We start from the raw sequence: 19,665 nt of genomic DNA, 5'->3' as shown, positions 1-19,665 counted from the left end.
CTTTTTAAAAGACTTATGGATAAGTAAACCTAGTTGCTTCAAACCAATAAGTGTTCATCTTGAAATATTAATAACAATATAAAAGTTATTATGTTTACTTTATAAAAATCATTTACATTGAATATTTCACAGCAAAACAAATTATACTTGGAGGCCTTATACTTATTCAAAAAAGTTTGAACTATCAATCAGATGACAGAGGGCATATAGAATATTGTGTATAACAGGTTCCTCAGCAAAGTTTTAATCATATTGATAATATATTGATAATGATTATTATATTATTATATTGATCATCAAATATGATACAGTAGACTTTATAGGGTTAAAAAATGTTTTAAAAAAAAAAAAAAAAAAAAAAATTGGACCCCAATGGAGAGAAAAAAAAATCCACTGAAGAAAGTCATACAGGAACAACATGAGGGTGAGTAAAAACAGAATTTTTGTGTGAACTGTCCTTTTAAGTAAATGTAGTCTTTTTATCTTTAATCCATTTTGATGTCAAAGCAAATGTGCATAAAATGCAAAAAGTACAATGACACAGCCGGTTTGACACTACAGAACTTTACTTGAATTGAATCCAAGTTCATTGTCTATACAAGATATATTTACAATGTCTGAAATGGGGGAAATGAACAATAAAACACTAGATACAACTGAGGTATCAGCTAAAAGCATGTACATGTATTTAACTCGTAAATATCAATCATGATAAACAGTTTGAGATGTGTCATCTGCTTTAGAAAACATCTCATCACAACATGAGGTAGGAGAGCAACGTCTCATTTTCATGCAAGAGCAAAAAACCTCTCATCACACTGTAGGATTGGCAACATATTATGCAATGATACACACAAACACTGCATTTCATATCTCAGAATTGCAACTTAAAATATCTTTGCTGTTTACGAAAGTCAATGGTGTTGTTTCTATTACAGTGTTAAGTGTGTTCTCAAAAAAAAAAGCATCATATCCGATTTTTTTTTAGTAGTAATGTCTCAGTTATACATTAGAAAAGGTGTGATCAGGATCATAGGGACACATGCTGTGCTGGCAGGTAGTTATTTGTATACTACGTGTATTTTTACCATTCTAAAAAAATGTTTTGTTTATATAATTGTAATTTTCTTTTTTCTTTTGCCATTAACCAGCTCAAGGGAGCCACTGTATTCATTATCCCCTCTAAAATGGGATATTTCCTCTATAATGCAAAATACATGGTAGCTTTGCTGAAAAACTCTTTGCTTTAAGGTACAGTTTTGCTAATTATATTATACCAGGCCTATACATATCAGATATTCAACATATTTCACACCTCTCGTATATGTACAACGTTATATGTATTCATTTTCTTAACACTGCAAAAGCCAAAGCAGGTTTGTTGTTTCAAGAGTCTAAAGTACTGTATTCCTATACCCATAATTCAAATTTAACATGGTATTCTATATAGGAGATATACAGCGCCCCCCTGTGTACAAAATGCAATTTACATGTTTCATAGAATCGTTACAAATGAAAAGGTATATACTCTAGAAAGCTTCAGAAATACATTTTAATACCCAAAACTATCAAAAACAGCATTGAAACTGGCTGCTACAGAGGTAACTGTGGTGAAAACAAAAGAAACCTAATACTGATTGAAATTTGAAAATTGTAGTCGACACTGTAGTACTGCATTACAGTGCCAAAACAAATGCTACAATCTCTCAAAAGAACTACACATGAAATCAAAACTGTATATTTATATTTGTATTACAAAAAAAACAAAACATTGCTCTTTTCAGTAAGTCATGTCTCATTTGTCACTGACACACACAGTCTCTCATATCAAAAGTTTCTAGCATCTATATTAGGCTCTTGAGCACATTTTGTGCCCATTTACATAAAGACTACTCTTCTCAGACAATACGGAGGAACATTTGTTGGAAAGCTTGTATGTGTGTGAGAGAACAGAAAAAAAAATCACTTCTGTATTTTAGCAATAATGAATTTGTTTTAGCATAACAATATAGTAGCGAACAATACATGCATTATTTCACTCCCTTCTTTCTAAGGATTTAAATTCTTAATTTTGAAAAAATATATTTATATGTATATGTATGTATATGTATATGTATATGTATATATATATATATATATATATAATGGGGAAGAGGAAAAGCTGAACAGTGAACACCACCAAAATAACAACAGGTTGTCAATCTCAGTGGGCTCCAATGAAATGGATAAACAATGACATTGTTTCTATTTCAGTGTTGTGTTCTCAAAAAAAAAAGCATCACATCTGATTTTTTTCCCCCCTTTTCTTTAATAGTGACATCTCGGTTACACATGAGAAAAGATGTGATTAAGATCATAGGGACACATGCTGTGCTGGCAGGTAGTTATTTGTATACTACGTGTATTTTTACCATTCTAAAAAAATGTTTTGTTTATATAATTGTAATTTTCTTTTTTCTTTTGCCATTAACCAGCTCAAGGGAGCCACTGTATTCATTATCCCCTCTAAAATGGGATATTTCCTCTATAATGCAAAATACATGGTAGCTTTGCTGAAAAACTCTTTGCTTTAAGGTACAGTTTTGCTAATTATATTATACCAGGCCTATACATATCAGATATTCAACATATTTCACACCTCTCGTATATGTACAACGTTATATGTATTCATTTTCTTAACACTGCAAAAGCCAAAGCAGGTTTGTTGTTTCAAGAGTCTAAAGTACTGTATTCCTATACCCATAATTCAAATTTAACATGGTATTCTATATAGGAGATATACAGCGCCCCCCTGTGTACAAAATGCAATTTACATGTTTCATAGAATCGTTACAAATGAAAAGGTATATACTCTAGAAAGCTTCAGAAATACATTTTAATACCCAAAACTATCAAAAACAGCATTGAAACTGGCTGCTACAGAGGTAACTGTGGTGAAAACAAAAGAAACCTAATACTGATTGAAATTTGAAAATTGTAGTCGACACTGTAGTACTGCATTACAGTGCCAAAACAAATGCTACAATCTCTCAAAAGAACTACACATGAAATCAAAACTGTATATTTATATTTGTATTACAAAAAAAACAAAACATTGCTCTTTTCAGTAAGTCATGTCTCATTTGTCACTGACACACACAGTCTCTCATATCAAAAGTTTCTAGCATCTATATTAGGCTCTTGAGCACATTTTGTGCCCATTTACATAAAGACTACTCTTCTCAGACAATACGGAGGAACATTTGTTGGAAAGCTTGTATGTGTGTGAGAGAACAGAAAAAAAAATCACTTCTGTATTTTAGCAATAATGAATTTGTTTTAGCATAACAATATAGTAGCGAACAATACATGCATTATTTCACTCCCTTCTTTCTAAGGATTTAAATTCTTAATTTTGAAAAAATATATTTATATGTATATGTATGTATATGTATATGTATATGTATATATATATATATATATATATAATGGGGAAGAGGAAAAGCTGAACAGTGAACACCACCAAAATAACAACAGGTTGTCAATCTCAGTGGGCTCCAATGAAATGGACGAGATGACCCACTGAAGGGAAACACTGAGGCACTGGACAGCATACGTCACTGTTCCCGTTCCTCGTTGGATAGTGTAGGGGTTCTGAGCATCATGCATTCTTACACACTTTATCAACAACTACTCTTCAGTTAGAAATGAGAAAAATTAGAAATTAGAGAGAAGAAAAAAAAAAAAAAACAGAGCTTGGGCTATGCCCAGATTTTGCAAATGTGATCAGAAACCTTGAAAGATTATTTATAAGAATTTAGTTAATATATTAATGACTACCATATGTACAAAGTATATATAAATCTTTATTAGTTAATACATTAATTTCTGAATAATTTCAAGAAAAAAAGTTCAAAAATGGCAAAGCACTCTTTTACAATATAGTTTTGTTTTTTGATTCTTCATAAGCTAGATGTATTCACATAAGTCAGGGTGTTTCTTTACATTTTTCTTAAGAGGTTTTGCACTGTACACATTATCAGGTTTAGAAAACTGCTGCGACTTGGCTGACTTTGAATCCGAAGAGTTGTGCACAGTGGAATGTTCTATACGAGATATGTATATCATGAAAGAAGCCTAGATTTACATCCTATATTGTTTACACAATCAATCTGAACTGAAGAAAGAAAGAAAGAAAAAGAAAGAAAGAAAGAGAAAGAAACTGCTCTAGTGGCAAAAACACTTCACTTCCTGTGTCCATCTTTCTTCATTCATCTAACAGTTAATGTATGATTGGGCATCAGAGGCAGCTGCCCCATTCTGCGGAGACAAAGCGTGCCTCTTCAACCCTCAGTGACTGGGAGCTAACATGACAGCATTAATTCCTTTACGTCCCTCCCTTGGCTCCCTGTCTGTTTTTCTTCTCTCTGTCAGACCTGTTTGTTCAGTCATCCAGAATAATGACACAGAGGAATGATTAAGGAGGTATATGAAAAAAAATGTCAGCTAAACATCCAATACGTGACAGCCAAATCATTTAATCTAGCGTTCAAAAAATTATAGGTAATTTATCAGCAGTTTTCTGATGAATAAAAAAAATCAGCTCTGGTTTATAGAAGACTGTGACATACTTCAATGCTTAGTTTACATCTTTAATTGCACTACTAATGGATCCTTGTTGAATTTGCTTAGAAAATTACAAATATAAGGTCTACTATGTGCTTTGTTTGAAAATAGGATGTTGATCTTGCAATTTCTGAGCAACTACAACCACTAAGGTCTTAAGTTATTGGTGCTACAGGTACTCTTTCGCTGCTTAGAAAATCCTCTGAACATAAACTTGAGAGTGAGCTGAACCTCATTTGTACAACTGCAGATGTTCCCTGTAGTTAAATGGGGGCAGAGTTTCATAGTGTTCTCCAGCAGGGGGCGAATGTGAGTCTTTGCTTACTGCATCTTACTGCTGTTTGTCATATACCAGCCTGCAAAGGGTCAACAGTGCAGACAGGAAACATATAATCAACACCAGACTGAAAAGACAAACGACAGGCAGGGAAAGAAAATGGAGGAGAGAAGGAGAGGAAGAGGAGGAGGATTATGATCTTAAACCGGGGGGCCTCAGAAAGGGGCCCCCTCTATGTTTCTGAATCAATTGTATTAAGTATAATGATTTAAAGATGCTATAGAATAATATTTTACTGATATTCTTTGTGATATTAACAAAAACTTTCTCCCATTTTTTCTGTAGGAAACAATGACACACAATTAAAATAAAAAAGTAAACATCCACATGGTTTCTTGATGCTGCAGGGCATTGGCGTCTTGCCATTTGGCATCCTGGCGCTCCGTGTCACAGGTAGTATTTTAGTGAGTGTCAGTTTCCTGTAACCAAAGGGCTGGGAGCAAAAAAGCACTCGAGCACTTTCCCAATGCAACAGGAGGCAAGCGTCCTACAAAGAAATACCTCCACTGTCCCATCAGCCTCTCAGCACGACTATAAATTAAAACAAACATGTACATCCAAAAAATGCTTAACGACTGGTCGAGGGCAGGGTTACACAAAAAGTCTTTTTACATTAAGCACAAACCTTAAGTCTTTTTTTTGTGGTGGTGCGACACAAAGGGAATGGGAGACCTGCTCTTTTCTGCAGAGGCTGTCTTGTGTTTGCCTGTGAGTCTGCAGGGAGTGGGCGAGCGTGTTCCTGGGCTACAGGCGTGGAAGTGTGCGCGAGAGGGGGGTGAGCGAGGAGGAGTTTATCTGGAGGTTACCTCAGGGCCCAGTGAAGAGAGGGAATGCTGGGATTGGGGGCTTGCGGAGGGGGTCGGGGGCTGGGCAGGGCTACTACTGCGGCTCCCCTTGGTGCCAGACTGGGTCATCTGCTGCTGAAGCTGCGAGATCATGAGCTCCAGCTTCTCTCTGGCCTCCCGTTCTCTGCAGAGCTCCTCCTGCAGTTCCTGCCGCTCCGCCTCGGCACACTCCAAACGGCAGCGAAGCTCACACAGCTGTGGACAGAAGGAGAGAGGGGTTACATATAGGAACGCACAAAATATTCCATACAACACAAATAGGAATATGAGTGATTTCTGCACTGCAGAGCAAATCTACAGCGCCATTTTTGAGAGAAGAATCGTGCTGCTCAGTTTTAATGTCGGCACGGACAACAGTGCATGTGAATGTGATTTGAGGACTTAAAGGTGCCATAGAATGCATTGATACAATATTTTAAATTGTTCTCTGATATCTGTGGCTTAGGTAAGGGCAAAAAATCTCCAGAAACAGTTCTACATGTCCATTTACAACCCTAGGATTTGTCCCTAGAATGAAATGGTCTGTTTTTACCTTATTTGGAAGGGTCATGAATAATAATGTTGAGCTCCGCTCTGATTGGCTGTTTCACAGTGCGGCTCAATGTTGAGCTCTGCTCTGATTGGTTGTTTCACAGTGCCGCTCATTTCAGTAGCTCACACAGCAGGAAGGAACCACAGGGAAAATATATTTCAATACTGTCTCTCGCAGTTATTTCGTTGGGTAATTATACTGTATATAAAATGTGGGCATCAGGGAGCTGCTATTAATACTGCTATTAATACTGGGCATTGAAACTGCTTTCGAATGCACAATCGCTTTTTACTTTCACTTTCGAGATTTGCGATCGCACGTGCTCTGTGTAAACTACAGCGGCAGTACTTACCACACATTTTACAATATCAGATGCTTGTCAGTGGTGCTCAGGATCTGTAAATCATTCGCCATCATCCTCAGTCATCTCTCCTTACTCTGTTTATGTGGTAAGTGAAATCTTATGTACTGTAATGTAACAGGCTACTGCTAGCAAGCAGCTAACCATGTCCCTTTAGTGGCTCGCGTTATTTTATTAGAACGCGTTATTTGCTTTCCGTGCCTTTCTGAATACAGACACCAGCCCATCACTGCACTTCACATACCCTGCACAGCCTGGAACATAACATTTATTTCCATGATCTGGCATTTTCGCTATTATCCTCGCTTGTTTCTTCACAATACCTGCAGAACTTCTGATGATTCGGCTGTGCAGGTTCGGCTGGCATAGAACATGGGCGGGTATATGCAAATGTTGGGGGCGTAACTATTAGTGATCCCGACTGTAACGTCACAGTCGGTGTTATGTTCTGATTCGCCTATTTTTCAGTGGTCTTTTGCATGCATGAGATTTACATAAGAAGGAGGAAACAATGGTGTTTGAGGCTCACGGTATGTCATTTTCATGTACAGAACTGTTATTATTCAACCATGCCAAGGTAAATACAGTTTTGCATTCTATGGCGCTTTTAAAAGAACCGTTCACTGGATTCTGCGCACACGCTGAACATGGCTATCCATACTCATGAAAGACTTGCGTTGTGTGTACACAAAGCCGAGTGGACGCAGAAAGTGAAGTATACCTGAGCCTTTCTCAGTCAAAAAGACTCAAATCACAATTCCTTTGAACTCACCCACTCAAATAAACAATGAGCTTAGAAGCTAAAGAAAGAAATCAAGAAAAAAAATATAGAATGCAAGAAAGAAAAAGGAAAAATGTTTACATCTGACTTACTTTGTGAACTGCAAGTCTTTACTTTTAGAAAATGTTTTGAGGGATTTGATATCTGATGCAGTGTTATTTTAGTATTATTTATATACTATTATAGAAATGTATTCATAAATATTTTGAAGCTTTTTGTATTTTCAGTTATTTTAATTTTAGCAATTTGATATGTATTTGTTCCTTTTATATCATATTTATTCTATATAACTTTATTCCATATAATTTTTATTTCAAGGCAACATTACTAATTTTTGTTAAAAATTTTTTAAATGTAACTTTTTCATGTAATATTTATAATTAATTTTATTTCAGCTTCATTTCTATTACTTTTCTATTACTAGTTTTTGACTTATCTAGAGTCATAGACTCCATTTACCCCTGTATTTAGCAACATTAAAGCACTCACCCCCCTCCCCAATCAATGGTTTTCAAAATGTGATACTCTTTAACAAAGCTTGAAATTAAAAATATTACAACATGCAAATGTTATTTAAATTGTCTTTTTATTTAATTCTTATTTCTAATTTCTCATTTTACAATTTATTAGATTTATGCATGCAATCATCATAATACCCTAATGTAATATTGATAATATTTAGATTGTCTGAATTGATTAGACTGATTAGATATGTGGTTTAAAAAGTCTGAGCACCACTGCCCTAATTGATAGTTGAAATGCAAAAATCAGGCACAGTGTGCAAATCAGTCAGTCACTGGCTCTGCATCTCAGTGTATTCGTGTATCTGTCTTCCCGTTACTGAATCACTCCCACACACAGATGAGCTGCGCTGATACATGCAGCATACTGCACTGGGTACAGGAATAATTCAGTTTATCATTGCATCACACAGTCATCCGGGCACACTCAGATAGGCTCTGCTGTGGTCCATGCATGTACCTGTGCGTTGTACTGCGCCTCCTGCTCTTTGGGTTGACAGGCGCAGCTCTGCTGCCTGAGCTGCTCCAGTCGGTGTTCCAGTTGTCTCTGCTCCTGCCGCACCTCCCCCAGTCTCTGAGCATGCTCAGTGTGCACCGCCTCCAGCTCGTTCTGCAGCTCCAGCTGCTCCGCAGACAACTCCCTCAGCCTGGCTGCCTCGCCCCCGCGCACTACCTCCAGCTCCTACACACACACGCACATCAAGACATGCGTCAAACAATGTATGGCAAAGGTCAACGGTTTGTAGTGGACGAGTCAGGGGTGATGAAGCTCAACTGGAACGTACTCCATTCTGCTCTGGCCTTCACTCTCATTATAACAAGGTATCTCTCTCTTTTCACAGGACCACAAAAGAGCTTCTCAGATATACAACTAGTCCATCTCCCTGGCTCTGTTCCAACCTCTAGTGAGCTGCCTATTTAGAGGAACATTTTTAGACATTATAGCATTACCCAACATGAAGGCTGCTCTGAACAGAAGGCAGCAAAATCACGCTGCGCTTTAAAATACCCGTTTAGGCCAAAATCTAGGACAGAATCACATGTATCATTTAGCGGGTGAGGCAATCCCAGATGCAATACGAAAAACAATAATTTTCATCCAAAATGGCAGCAGGAAATGCTGATTATAAATATGCACAGATGCATAAATATGCGCATATATAATGTATATGTAATGTATAGACAAAAATCTAATTAAAAATTTATTATTTCATTGATTATGTGTGTTTGCTATTCATTCTTTGTACTAAGCTTTTCGACTTAGGTTAGATGCCATTTTTAATTTCACATGACAAATTAAAGGCAAAGGGGTTCCAAACTAGGCTATGCAAAGGTGCTTGGGGGTAATTTTCTTACAAAATGTAATTTTAGGTGTGCCAAACTTAAAGTATGAAGGCAGGATATAATTGATTTATTTAAATTTGTTTAATGACATTAACATATATATATATATATTTTATATTATTACTTTTATTCTGCCTCAAGCATTAATGAGTTATGATGCTTCCTTAGAAGCCTATGTAGACGCTAGACAGTTGGGCAGCTCATTATGGTTTGGAACAGAGCCTCTGTGACTCAGGAAGGGATGATTTGTCTAATCTGACTGTCTCACCATCTCCAGCTGCAGCTGTTTCTGAAGGGTGGAATTCAGCTTTTCTTGCTGCTGCCGGTACATCTGCACAATCTCTAGCATGATCCTGTCCTTGTCGTCCTCAGCTCCACTGTCTTTGCCCTCCGTGGGAATGGGGGCGTGCTGCTTGCCGCCCGGGCTAGTCTCCATGGCGACTGACGGAGGAGGTTGGCGGCGCTCGTTCGTTTTGCCCGCGTTGTGAGACTTGGCCTCCTCTGCAATGGAGGAATGAGATGCGGGAAGATCTGAGGGAAAGAGAAGAAAGAGTTAACCACACTCATGCGATCACACACACACACCTTATCTGTCATGTGCTGAAAGTCTGTGTGACTAATTCTCTGTGGGTGTCTCTCTTTGAAGGTCAGCATAGAGGGGAAGAGCTGGAAGCATCACACAGAAATGTGATGCATATGGAGAGTGGAGAATTTCTCAATCTAAAGTTATTTTTTAATGCTGCTAAGGTGCTACACACGCTCTACATACAAATCACATGCACCAGGCAAACCACAGCAGCCTAGCATGTATGCTTAGATGAGCAACACGGGAGTCCAAAGGGACTGTGAGAGAGAGAGAGAGTGTAAGAGAGATACAGCTCATTTGAATGTAGGACAGGCAGGCTGCAGGTCTGGCACTGCAGAGCCGAAGAACAGCCTCGCACTGCTGCTAGCCTCTACTGTGACTAAGACCTGTCTGTCACTCAGAAGAATGAGTCAAATATGGAGAATGAGAGATGGAAGGGACACAAGGGAGCCAGGATGGAGAACGGGTACATGGAAGAAAGAGAGACAAAAGTCAGGGGAGTCAGGATGGAGACTGGGTGTATATAAAGAAAGAGAGACAAATTGAGAATAAAGTGAGGGGTAAGCCAAGATGGAGAACGGGTATACTGAAAAAAGAGAGACAGACTGAAAAATAGAGATGAAGGAGGAAGAGAGACAGAGGGCACCTGGATACAGAACAGATACATGAAAGAAAGTGGTACAACAAAAAATTAAGAAAAAAAGATTAAGAAAAAAAGAGAAAAGGGGAGCCAGGATGGAGAATGGGTATACTGAAGAAAGAAAGATGAGAGATGGAGGAGCCAGAATGGAGAACGGGTACATGGAAGAAGAAGAAACAGACTGAGGAAGAGAGACAGGAAGAAAGTGAGACGGAAGAGAGAGAAAAGGGGAGCCAGGATGGAGAACGGGTACACTGAAGGGAGATGACAGAAAAAAATAGGGAGAAGAAAAAGAAAAAAAAAAACAGAGGAAGAAAGCGATAAGCACAGAGTGAGGTGAGCAGTGGGCCAGAGGGGGTTGAAAGAGGATCAAAAAGTGAAAAAAAGGATGAGTGAGGCACAGAGAAAAAAGGAAAAAGAGAGAGACAGGCAGAAGGAGGACGGGAGGAAATGTGGCGTGCTGCGGTGGAGACTGGAGACCCCTCCCCCAGCACTCTAGAGCGATCTGACACTCACAGGGACAGCGGCCTCTGTTCATTCACTCTCTCTTCACTGGCAACTATAAAATGTGAGTTGTATTAATCATTAGCAAGACTCTCAGCAGCTCCTCACCCTTTAAGTGAGTCAACCGCATGCATGTCCATAAACTTCTGACCTTTAACGGCACATCATTCTAGCATGTCTTGTGCATGTACGTGCATTCATTTACAAGGATAACTAAATGGTGCAGGGGTACAAACCTGTGGTGGGCTGGTTGTCGTGGGTGAGTGTTCTCCTGCTGTAGTGTTGTTTGAGCAGGGCCCCCAGAACCTCATGGCTCACCTCCCCCTCCTTCCGCAGGGATACGTTAGGGGCCACCATCTTATCGTACGTGTACAGGTAGTAACTGCAAACATAACAAACACCCTCAGGCCAGCGCACATACAACGCTGGAACAAAAAACTCCAACATAATCATGAGAATTGTTGCTCTCAGAGAGCCTTTCACACGTACAGCTGAGCAGGCAATGATGCACTACTAATCGCAATAATCAGATCAGACTGGGATAAATTAACATTAAAAAAAACAAACAAACAGGGTCTAGTTGATGTGTGGCAATGCAATTCAATTGCTTTTTTCTTGTTGACTGACTGCGAGCCTTCAGGTCAAGTGCTATTATTTTCTTATGAGGTTTGCGAATATAAATCTTAAATACATTTTAACATTGTCTAAAAAGATGATTGGTACAAATGCCATCACAATGATAGGGTCTTGTGGGTCTTGACAAGGCATTGCTATGCGGTTGCTAGGGTGTCCTGAATGGTTTCTAAGGTCAACGCTTGCAGGTCCAAATCAAAGAAACCCAGGTTACCCTAGAAACCTTAGACACGGTCTATAGGACATCTATGGAATTTTGCCCATTTTATCATATGCACTTGCGTGATCCTACTGAAATCCTGGAACAAGGGAATGCTGGGAAAAAAGGGCCATACCTAGGGTGGATGACGGGGCTGTGTCCTGGTTCCTCTTTGATGTCAGGAAACAGTCGACTGAATGCCACTGAAGACTGTAAGTTGCCCTGTACACACACAAGCAAACACGTATCAATATTAATGAAGCACTTTAGGACCATTTGAATATGAAATGGACTGTTTGAGCAGCATTAAAATACATGTCTACACATATTTGTGCATGAATAATACAGAAGTTCTTTAAGGTCTCATTACACACAGATTATGAAGAGCATTTGCGCAGGAGCAGTCAAACAGCAATAATTACACACAAATGTACAAACACACAGAGAGGAAATTTAGTAAGGGGAGAGAGGACGTCTGAAGCAGAGTAAACAAAGAGAGCAGTACAAACATCCTGCTGTAATATCATGTATGCATGAGAAGAATTCATCCATCAGTGGCCACAGAGCACAAGCTGACAGGTAGAGCATTAATGAAGAGGATAAGAGAAAGACAGAGTTAAGTGAAACAGCCCAGGTAGGTTTCTGGCTGTTTGATTGTTGATGTAAAGGCTGGGTGAGGTATATTGGGCGAGAGTGTGGCTCTGTTTACACCTTGGTTTAAAGATGTGTCTCAGATGTGTCTCATGTAAAAGGATTTTGAGAGGACGGCCTCTGATTGCGTGACTAGTGAATTAATATTTACACTACAAGCACAATGTAGTCAAAAGTCAACAAATTTTTTGTACTTCATGTACACCTTTATTTAACGTCATCCCATTTCAAACAAATCACCTGAAAAATACCCTACCGTTAAGAAAATTACAATAAAAAATGTATTTAAAAAAATTATAACAAAAGTTATATAGTTACGTTTTCACACAAATATTAAGCAGCACAACTGTTTTTGAGCACCAAATCAGCATATTAGAATGATTTCTGAAGGATCACGTGACACTGAAGACTGGAGTAATGGATGCTAAAAAATTCAGCTTTGCCATCAGAGGAATAAATTACATCTTAAAATATATTAAAATAGAAAACAGTTATTTTAAGTTTTAATATTTTCACAATACTACTGACTTTACTGTATTTTCTATAAAATAAATACAGCCTTGGTGAGCATAAGAGACTTCTTTAAATTTTTATACTAACTTAAAAAAAAATTACTGATCTCAAACTTTTGAACTGTACTGTGTTATAAGTAAACAATGCCTTCCTTTGAAAGTGGTTTGCAGTCTGAGCCCTGTTTACACCTAACCCTGCCCAACTGTCATTAGGTCAACCCAAAATCGTCACCCGAAATGAAAAGATGAATAACACAGGGTGACGTGACACCCAGATGGCTGTTGGGGCTCTGGTGCGTGTGAAATTAGATATTTCTGAATGAATGAGTGACTGAAAGAGAAAATGAGAGTAAGGGGTGTGAATGTGGGAGTTGTCTAGGGGTGGGTGAGAAGGGTGAGGACGGTTTTGAGGCCTACGATGAGTATGAGTGAGTAAGATAGAGAGAGGCTGTTTCCTGCTTCTGACTAGATGAGGACGAGGGTGTGTGTGGATAAACGGGGAGGCTGTTTTGTGCCTGCGTGTAAACAGAGACAAGGAGGAGACAGACCACTTGAAGAACAATTTGGAGAATGCTCAAAATGGGGGCTATAGGAAAGGAAGTCCCACTGTACACTGCCTTATTAGCCTAATTTCAGCTAAAAAAAAAAAGCTACATTTATTAAATAACTTTTGTCAGATCTTATAAATGATTGAACCGTTATTACACACCAAGCAGTTTTGGAGATTTTAGACAGTCCCCATTTTAGCACACATGATACTTGCAGGTCTATTGCTTAGATAGAAAATAGCTGCCCGGGATCGATGCCAAGATGCCCGTTGAGTAGCCTGACTTGCATTAAATGGACTTCGTTGTAAAGTGATGCAGTACCTTAGAAGGTAGCTTTTTTTCCAGGACGCTATCAGACAGCTTGCTGTTAGGTGGGCAGGGTGCAGGACTGGACTTCCTCCCTTGACTGTCGTCATCCACCACCTTCTGTGAGAAAACACACAAACACATGCTTTATGAGCACAACCTCATTCACAAAAGTGTTAACACTTAGCTGCAAGCTTTCAGACATGTAATACATCTGATATCACAGAGCTTGTGCATAAATCACCACATTCAATCTGTCCGTCACCTCCTCTGCTCAACGTGTTCGACAAACACGCTGCGAGGCTTGTACATATGTGCGTGTGTGTGTGTGCGCGCATGTGTGTGTGTGTGTGTGCGCGTGCGTGCAAGTCACACACCATGAATCCAGGGCAAGCTCCGTGCTGATGGTTATCAGACTCAGACAGAGCTTAATATAGCTGACACAGAAGGATAGAGACCGTACATTCATCCGACATAACCATTCGCTTAAGACTGTGTGATTCATATGTGTGTTTCTAATGTTTACAATCCGTAACATCCTCTATTTGGCAGAGCAAACCAGAAAGTGCAACGCACATCTTTGTCCCTCCATCACAGAGACACTAACAGTAGTTGATAGGTGAGTGTCAAGAGGAGGAAGAAACATGTTAAATTACAACTTCCTGCAGACTATGGGATCTCCTGTTTCCTGTAGCATTAAGAATGAATGGTAATGTTGTCGCACAACATAAAGCAGCTGTACAGTGGTCGGGTGACATGGCAACCCCACACACTGGCGTTAAATGTAAGAAAATGTGTGTGTAGGAGATAGGGCTGTTTTTCTTGAGGGAAGAGGAGGACTGCAGCACGAGGGAGGGGTGGGAGGCTGCCGAGGGGGGCAGGAACAATGAGCACACTGCAGTGGTGAGCCCGTCTAACCTTGACAAGCACACACACTATGTCTACCGGCCCATCTCTCCACACTTCACGGGCCCAGCCAACACTCCCTCCTCAGCCGTGACGCATGCAATCAAGCAGTCTCCGATCTATCTCCTTTACATTTACAGTCTATGATGCGAGTTCTCATCCCTCGAGAGCCAAGTATGCAATTCTAATGCTTAAAACTGGTTTAATATTTTATGTTTGGAACAGAGTACTAGCAAACTGTGCAGTACACACTATAAAAAATAGTAAGTACACTGTTTTGGCTTTATTTATTGACTGATTTTATTATTGCAACATAACAGAAATTATATACAATAGACATTACAAAATGTAAAATGTAATAAACAAACAAAAAACAAAATAAAATAAAAATAAAAAACAAAACAAAACACAGGCTTAGTACAGATGTAAAACAAACAGTTAAAAAAATTTCCAAAGCCTCTGGCTACATGTGAAAATTAAAAGTACTGTCTGTAGGGTCTTATGTCCTGTATATAGTGTTTTTTACTTAGTTGATTGACCTGGGGGAGGGGGATAAATGTGTATATATTAATTTGTTATATATATGATTTATTTATAAAATAAATATGGAGATTTATTTATTTTATATAATTTGTTTTATTTATTTTTTTTAATTTACAAATGTGACCCTGGACCACAAAACCAGTCTTAAGTCGCTGGGGTATATTTGTAGCAATAGCCAAAAAAACATTGTATGGGTCAAAATTATCAATTTTTCTTTTATGCCAAAAATCATTAGGATATTAAGTAAAGACCATGTTCCATGAAGATACAGTAGGAAATTTACAAAATATAAAAACTTAATTTTTGATTAGTAATATGTATGGCTAAGAACTTAATTTGGACAACTTTTCTCAGTATTTTGATTTGTTTGCACCCTCAGATTCCAGATTTTCAAATAGTCCCAAATTTTGTCCTATCCTAACAAACCACACATCAATGGAAAGCTTATTTATTCAGCTTTCAGATGTATAAATCTCAATTTCGAAAAATTGACCCTTATGACTGGTTTTGTGGTCCAGGGTCACAAATATACATTTCATATATTTTATATAGTAGCAATAGTAAACAGTACATATATTCTTTTTCAAAACAGTATAATAAACAGAATGCACAATAAATGTTTTGAACATTAGCATGCTACAAGGTCACATGGCCATATCATGTTTAGTTAATCAAGTGGAGTCCATGACTGTATTTATTAAGGAAATAAATATTGACACTTTTTTTTTATGTTTAATCCACAATTGAGCAAAAATGACTCAAATAATGATTCATACAAAAGATATCACTTCCAATTCATTCATCATACTGGAAATAGAAGGTCAAATCAAGTGCGTTGCATTGTGGGATACATTTAGACACAGCACATTTTATATTAGGTCATGCGGGGATTCAGTGCATACTGATAATGATCATATTATGCAGAGTATATACACTTTCCATACTGCAGAAACAGCAAAAGTAGTATGCTATTTTGAACATAGCCATTGAGACGCCACATACACTGTTTTATATTAGAGCTTCCAATCTGCTGTACCACGTTAGAAGCAGTGCAGCCTTGACGCAAGACCTTCGAGCAAAAACACAAAAACAAGAGGATTTATCTAGCTAGCCTGCGGCACATGGTGTGAGTAGTGATTATGATAGTTGTGCAAAAGCTGTGGCCACTGTTTACTGAAAGAGTTATTGCACTGTTCTCCTCAAGGACATGAGAAAATTACACTGGAACAGGTCTCTCCTGCTCCCAAATGCACAAACACGAGATACACTATATAAATCCACCATATATACGTGACGTGATACATAAACAAAGTGGTAAGAAAGCACTAGCTGAGAAGGCCGTTGTAATGTACACAGTTTGTAAATGACAGTTTTCTTGAACGGTTATTTCTCAAGTCCCAAATCCTATGGATCAGGTTGTTATGAGTTTCTCTCTGCGCTCTCTTCCAGGGACGCAACACTTCAGCCGTCTCTAATCTCTTTTTAATTGGTGTGTTAAAGCCCCACACACAATCATACTCTGTAACACTACGTACTTGTGCACGATTGACAAATGTAACACAAATCCCTCACGACTCGACATGCGTTCATAACAATAACACACAAACACCCCGAGGATGCAAAGCCTGTTTGTCACAAGCATAAGTGATACTCAAAACTCTGCTAAAGAGCGTGTGAGAGAGAAAGGCGGCCCACATCGGTAACGGTGGGAGTTAGCATTCCTGCGGCTCTCTCATTTGAAACGTACTCCTCGCTGCTCCGACACCGCTCGTTCTTCAGTACCAGAGTCCGTGCTGTTTCCTCTTCGCCCCGGATCTCCCGCGCGCCCACGTCGGCTCACTAACCTGAGCACCAAAACAACATCCTCGATCAAATTGAGAATGCTTTAAACCCCCGTCAAATTCACGTGCGCTCCCTTGAAACAGGCACAATGAGGTCACTGACACACAAACACAAATTCCACTTTGGCTCTGACAACGAACACTGTAGTATGTGCACACCTGACCGCATCGCTGTATTACTAACTACGGAGATCCCCTGACGAAAACAGCTATGAAAAAACAACTGTACATACAGAGGTTGACAGGAAAGAGTCGTAAACACAAGCAAGGTCTTTGCAGTTCCCGCACAAGCAAGTTTTATGAGCTACGCCGTAAGAGGGGAATTACGAGCCATACGGGCTGATGATGAATCTTATCTAGGCCAGCCTCACACCATCATACAACATGATGACCTTTGAGAGAGAGTGCACATGTGTACCGTAGGAATGCCATTTAAAGCATATCTGTCCTTTTTGATGTATACACATGTATAAAAGCATTTAATTGAAACTGGCTGTGACACTGAGTGTGTCTGGACTCATGAGTAGCTTCATTATAAGTACCTCACACACATAGTTAGCACAATTCGTGTGAAAGGCGGCACACGAGGGTGATTGTGTGTCCATCTGTTGCAGCTCTGGCAGAGGGTATGTGTAAAGCGAAATGCAGTGCAAACGGGCAGTTTTCAGTCACAAACACACAGAGGGCTGCTGGGGCCCCTCACTGTACCCCCTACACAGGTCTCCTATTCACACATCATTAGCACTGCTGGAAAAAAACGGACATGTGTGAGCCGGGTGCATGGTGGACAAATGTAGGTTGTCGCAAATCATTTACAAACTCAAAACAATGGCTGTTTTCAAAATGGAAGACTAGCCAGTTGTTTATTGCATACTGGGTTTCAGACAGTATATGTTGTTGTCCCATAACCTCATTACATTGCATGTTTAAAGAGATAGATCAAAAATAAAAATTCTGCTTTCATTTACTCATCATTACAGAGTCATATATTTTGGAACAACATGAAGGTAAGTAAATGATGGCAGAATTTTTGGGTGAATTATCCTTTTAGTCCAGCTGTCTGTTTTGCATTTGTAATCCAAACATTTGTGTGTAAAAATGTCACATCAAATCACGAAAATCACTGAGGATATTACTTCCATTTCATTCGTCACACTGGAAAAGTGTTGTGCATTGCACTGTGGGACTCAGTCTATGGCTGAGGACTGTGGACAAAAGTAGGCCCACTTGATGCATGCTAAGGAGATAAAACGGAGGAAGAGATGGAACCAAAGAGAGATCTACAATGGTGACTCTGTTTATCTTTACTAATGAATGTAAAATATTACATTCCATCCTTGCTAGCGTCAAGTCATTTGTACGTCCTCACTGAAAAAAACATAAAATAAAAAAAATAAAAAACTGAAAGCGATGAACAAAATCACTCTAATGTTTAATGTTTAATATGCAGATATATAGACAACAATTCAAACATTTTGGGTCAGTAAGATTTTTTTAAATAAACAAATTAATACTTTTATTCAGAAAGAATGCATTAAATTGATCAAAAGAGACATTAAAGACATAAAAAATATTACAAAAGATTTCGATAAGATTTCCATTTCAAATAAATGCTGTTCTTTTAAACTTTCTATTCATCAAAGAATCATGAAAAAATGCATCACGAGCTCCACAAAAATACGTAGCAGCTGTTTTAATATTAATAATAAGAAGGAAATCATTCTTGAATGCAAAATCAGAATATTAGAATGATTTCTGAAGGATCATGTGACACTGAAGACTGAAGTAATGGCTGCTGAAAATTCAGCTTTGCATCACATGAATAAATTACTTTTTAAAATAGAAAACTGTTATTTTAAACTGTAATAAAATATTACTATTTTTACTGTATTTTTGATCAAACAAATGCAACCTTGATGAGCATAAGGGTTCTTTCAAAAACAAAGAAAAAAACAATTGTACCAACTCTCAACATTTGAACGGTAGGATAGGAATATTTCACTGTAGACATGATAAAAATAAAGCTCAAGCATCAACATAACTTTTGAATATTACAGTATATTTGACACTTAAATGTGATGCAAATACACATTCCATGGATTTTTTTTCATGAAACACGAGCAGATGAATTTAAATGTAAATTCATTCATATGTAAACTGTCCCAACAAAATGAATGTAACAACTGATGCAAGAATGCAAGAATACAATACATAAATTATTTTTTTCCCCTCCCACTTTTCTTGAATGAGTCCTCGTGTGTACAGAATAGACAGAGTCACTCCCAAACTTGTGAATAAATCCAGCAACATTTTGGCTTCTTGCAGCTGTGAATAAGATGTCACTTAAATAATTCAGGAGTGATTTCGGTAGTGAAAGCTGACCTGGAAGTGTTTGTGGCCAGACTGATTTTGCATACACATAAGTAAACATGCATTCCTGACATTACCTGTGATGCCTATACACACACTG

At 38.4% G+C, this 19,665-nt stretch overlaps 1 protein-coding gene and 1 long non-coding RNA gene across 2 annotated transcripts in view; one reads left to right on the top strand and one right to left on the bottom strand.

Moving 5' to 3' along the window:
- Nucleotides 1–412: 412 nt before the first annotated feature.
- Nucleotides 413–3,680, top strand: LOC107706389 (uncharacterized). Its single transcript, XR_001636148.1, has 2 exons — nucleotides 413–2,193; nucleotides 3,517–3,680. It is a non-coding gene; the product is annotated as an uncharacterized LOC107706389 (long non-coding RNA).
- LOC107706388 (ski-like protein) overlaps nucleotides 2,300–19,665 on the bottom strand; it is a 32,832-nt gene continuing 15,466 nt past the window's right edge. Inside the window, exons 2-7 of the mRNA XM_016510092.1 lie at nucleotides 13,921–14,025; nucleotides 12,025–12,110; nucleotides 11,293–11,438; nucleotides 9,595–9,857; nucleotides 8,443–8,664; nucleotides 2,300–5,982 (exon numbers count right to left, since the gene is read on the bottom strand). Coding sequence (XP_016365578.1) covers nucleotides 5,734–5,982; nucleotides 8,443–8,664; nucleotides 9,595–9,857; nucleotides 11,293–11,438; nucleotides 12,025–12,110; nucleotides 13,921–14,025 — 1,071 coding nt within the window. The 3' untranslated portion in view covers nucleotides 2,300–5,733. The remainder of the gene's footprint in view (nucleotides 5,983–8,442; nucleotides 8,665–9,594; nucleotides 9,858–11,292; nucleotides 11,439–12,024; nucleotides 12,111–13,920; nucleotides 14,026–19,665) is intronic.

The sequence above is a fragment of the Sinocyclocheilus rhinocerous genome, unplaced genomic scaffold (assembly GCF_001515625.1).
Source record: "Sinocyclocheilus rhinocerous isolate Xijiao unplaced genomic scaffold, SAMN03320098_v1.1 scaffold444, whole genome shotgun sequence".
In the NCBI taxonomy this organism is placed as follows: Eukaryota; Metazoa; Chordata; class Actinopteri; order Cypriniformes; family Cyprinidae; genus Sinocyclocheilus; species Sinocyclocheilus rhinocerous.
Note: the sequence above shows the minus strand (reverse complement) of the source record. Positions and strands in the feature narration are given on the sequence as shown.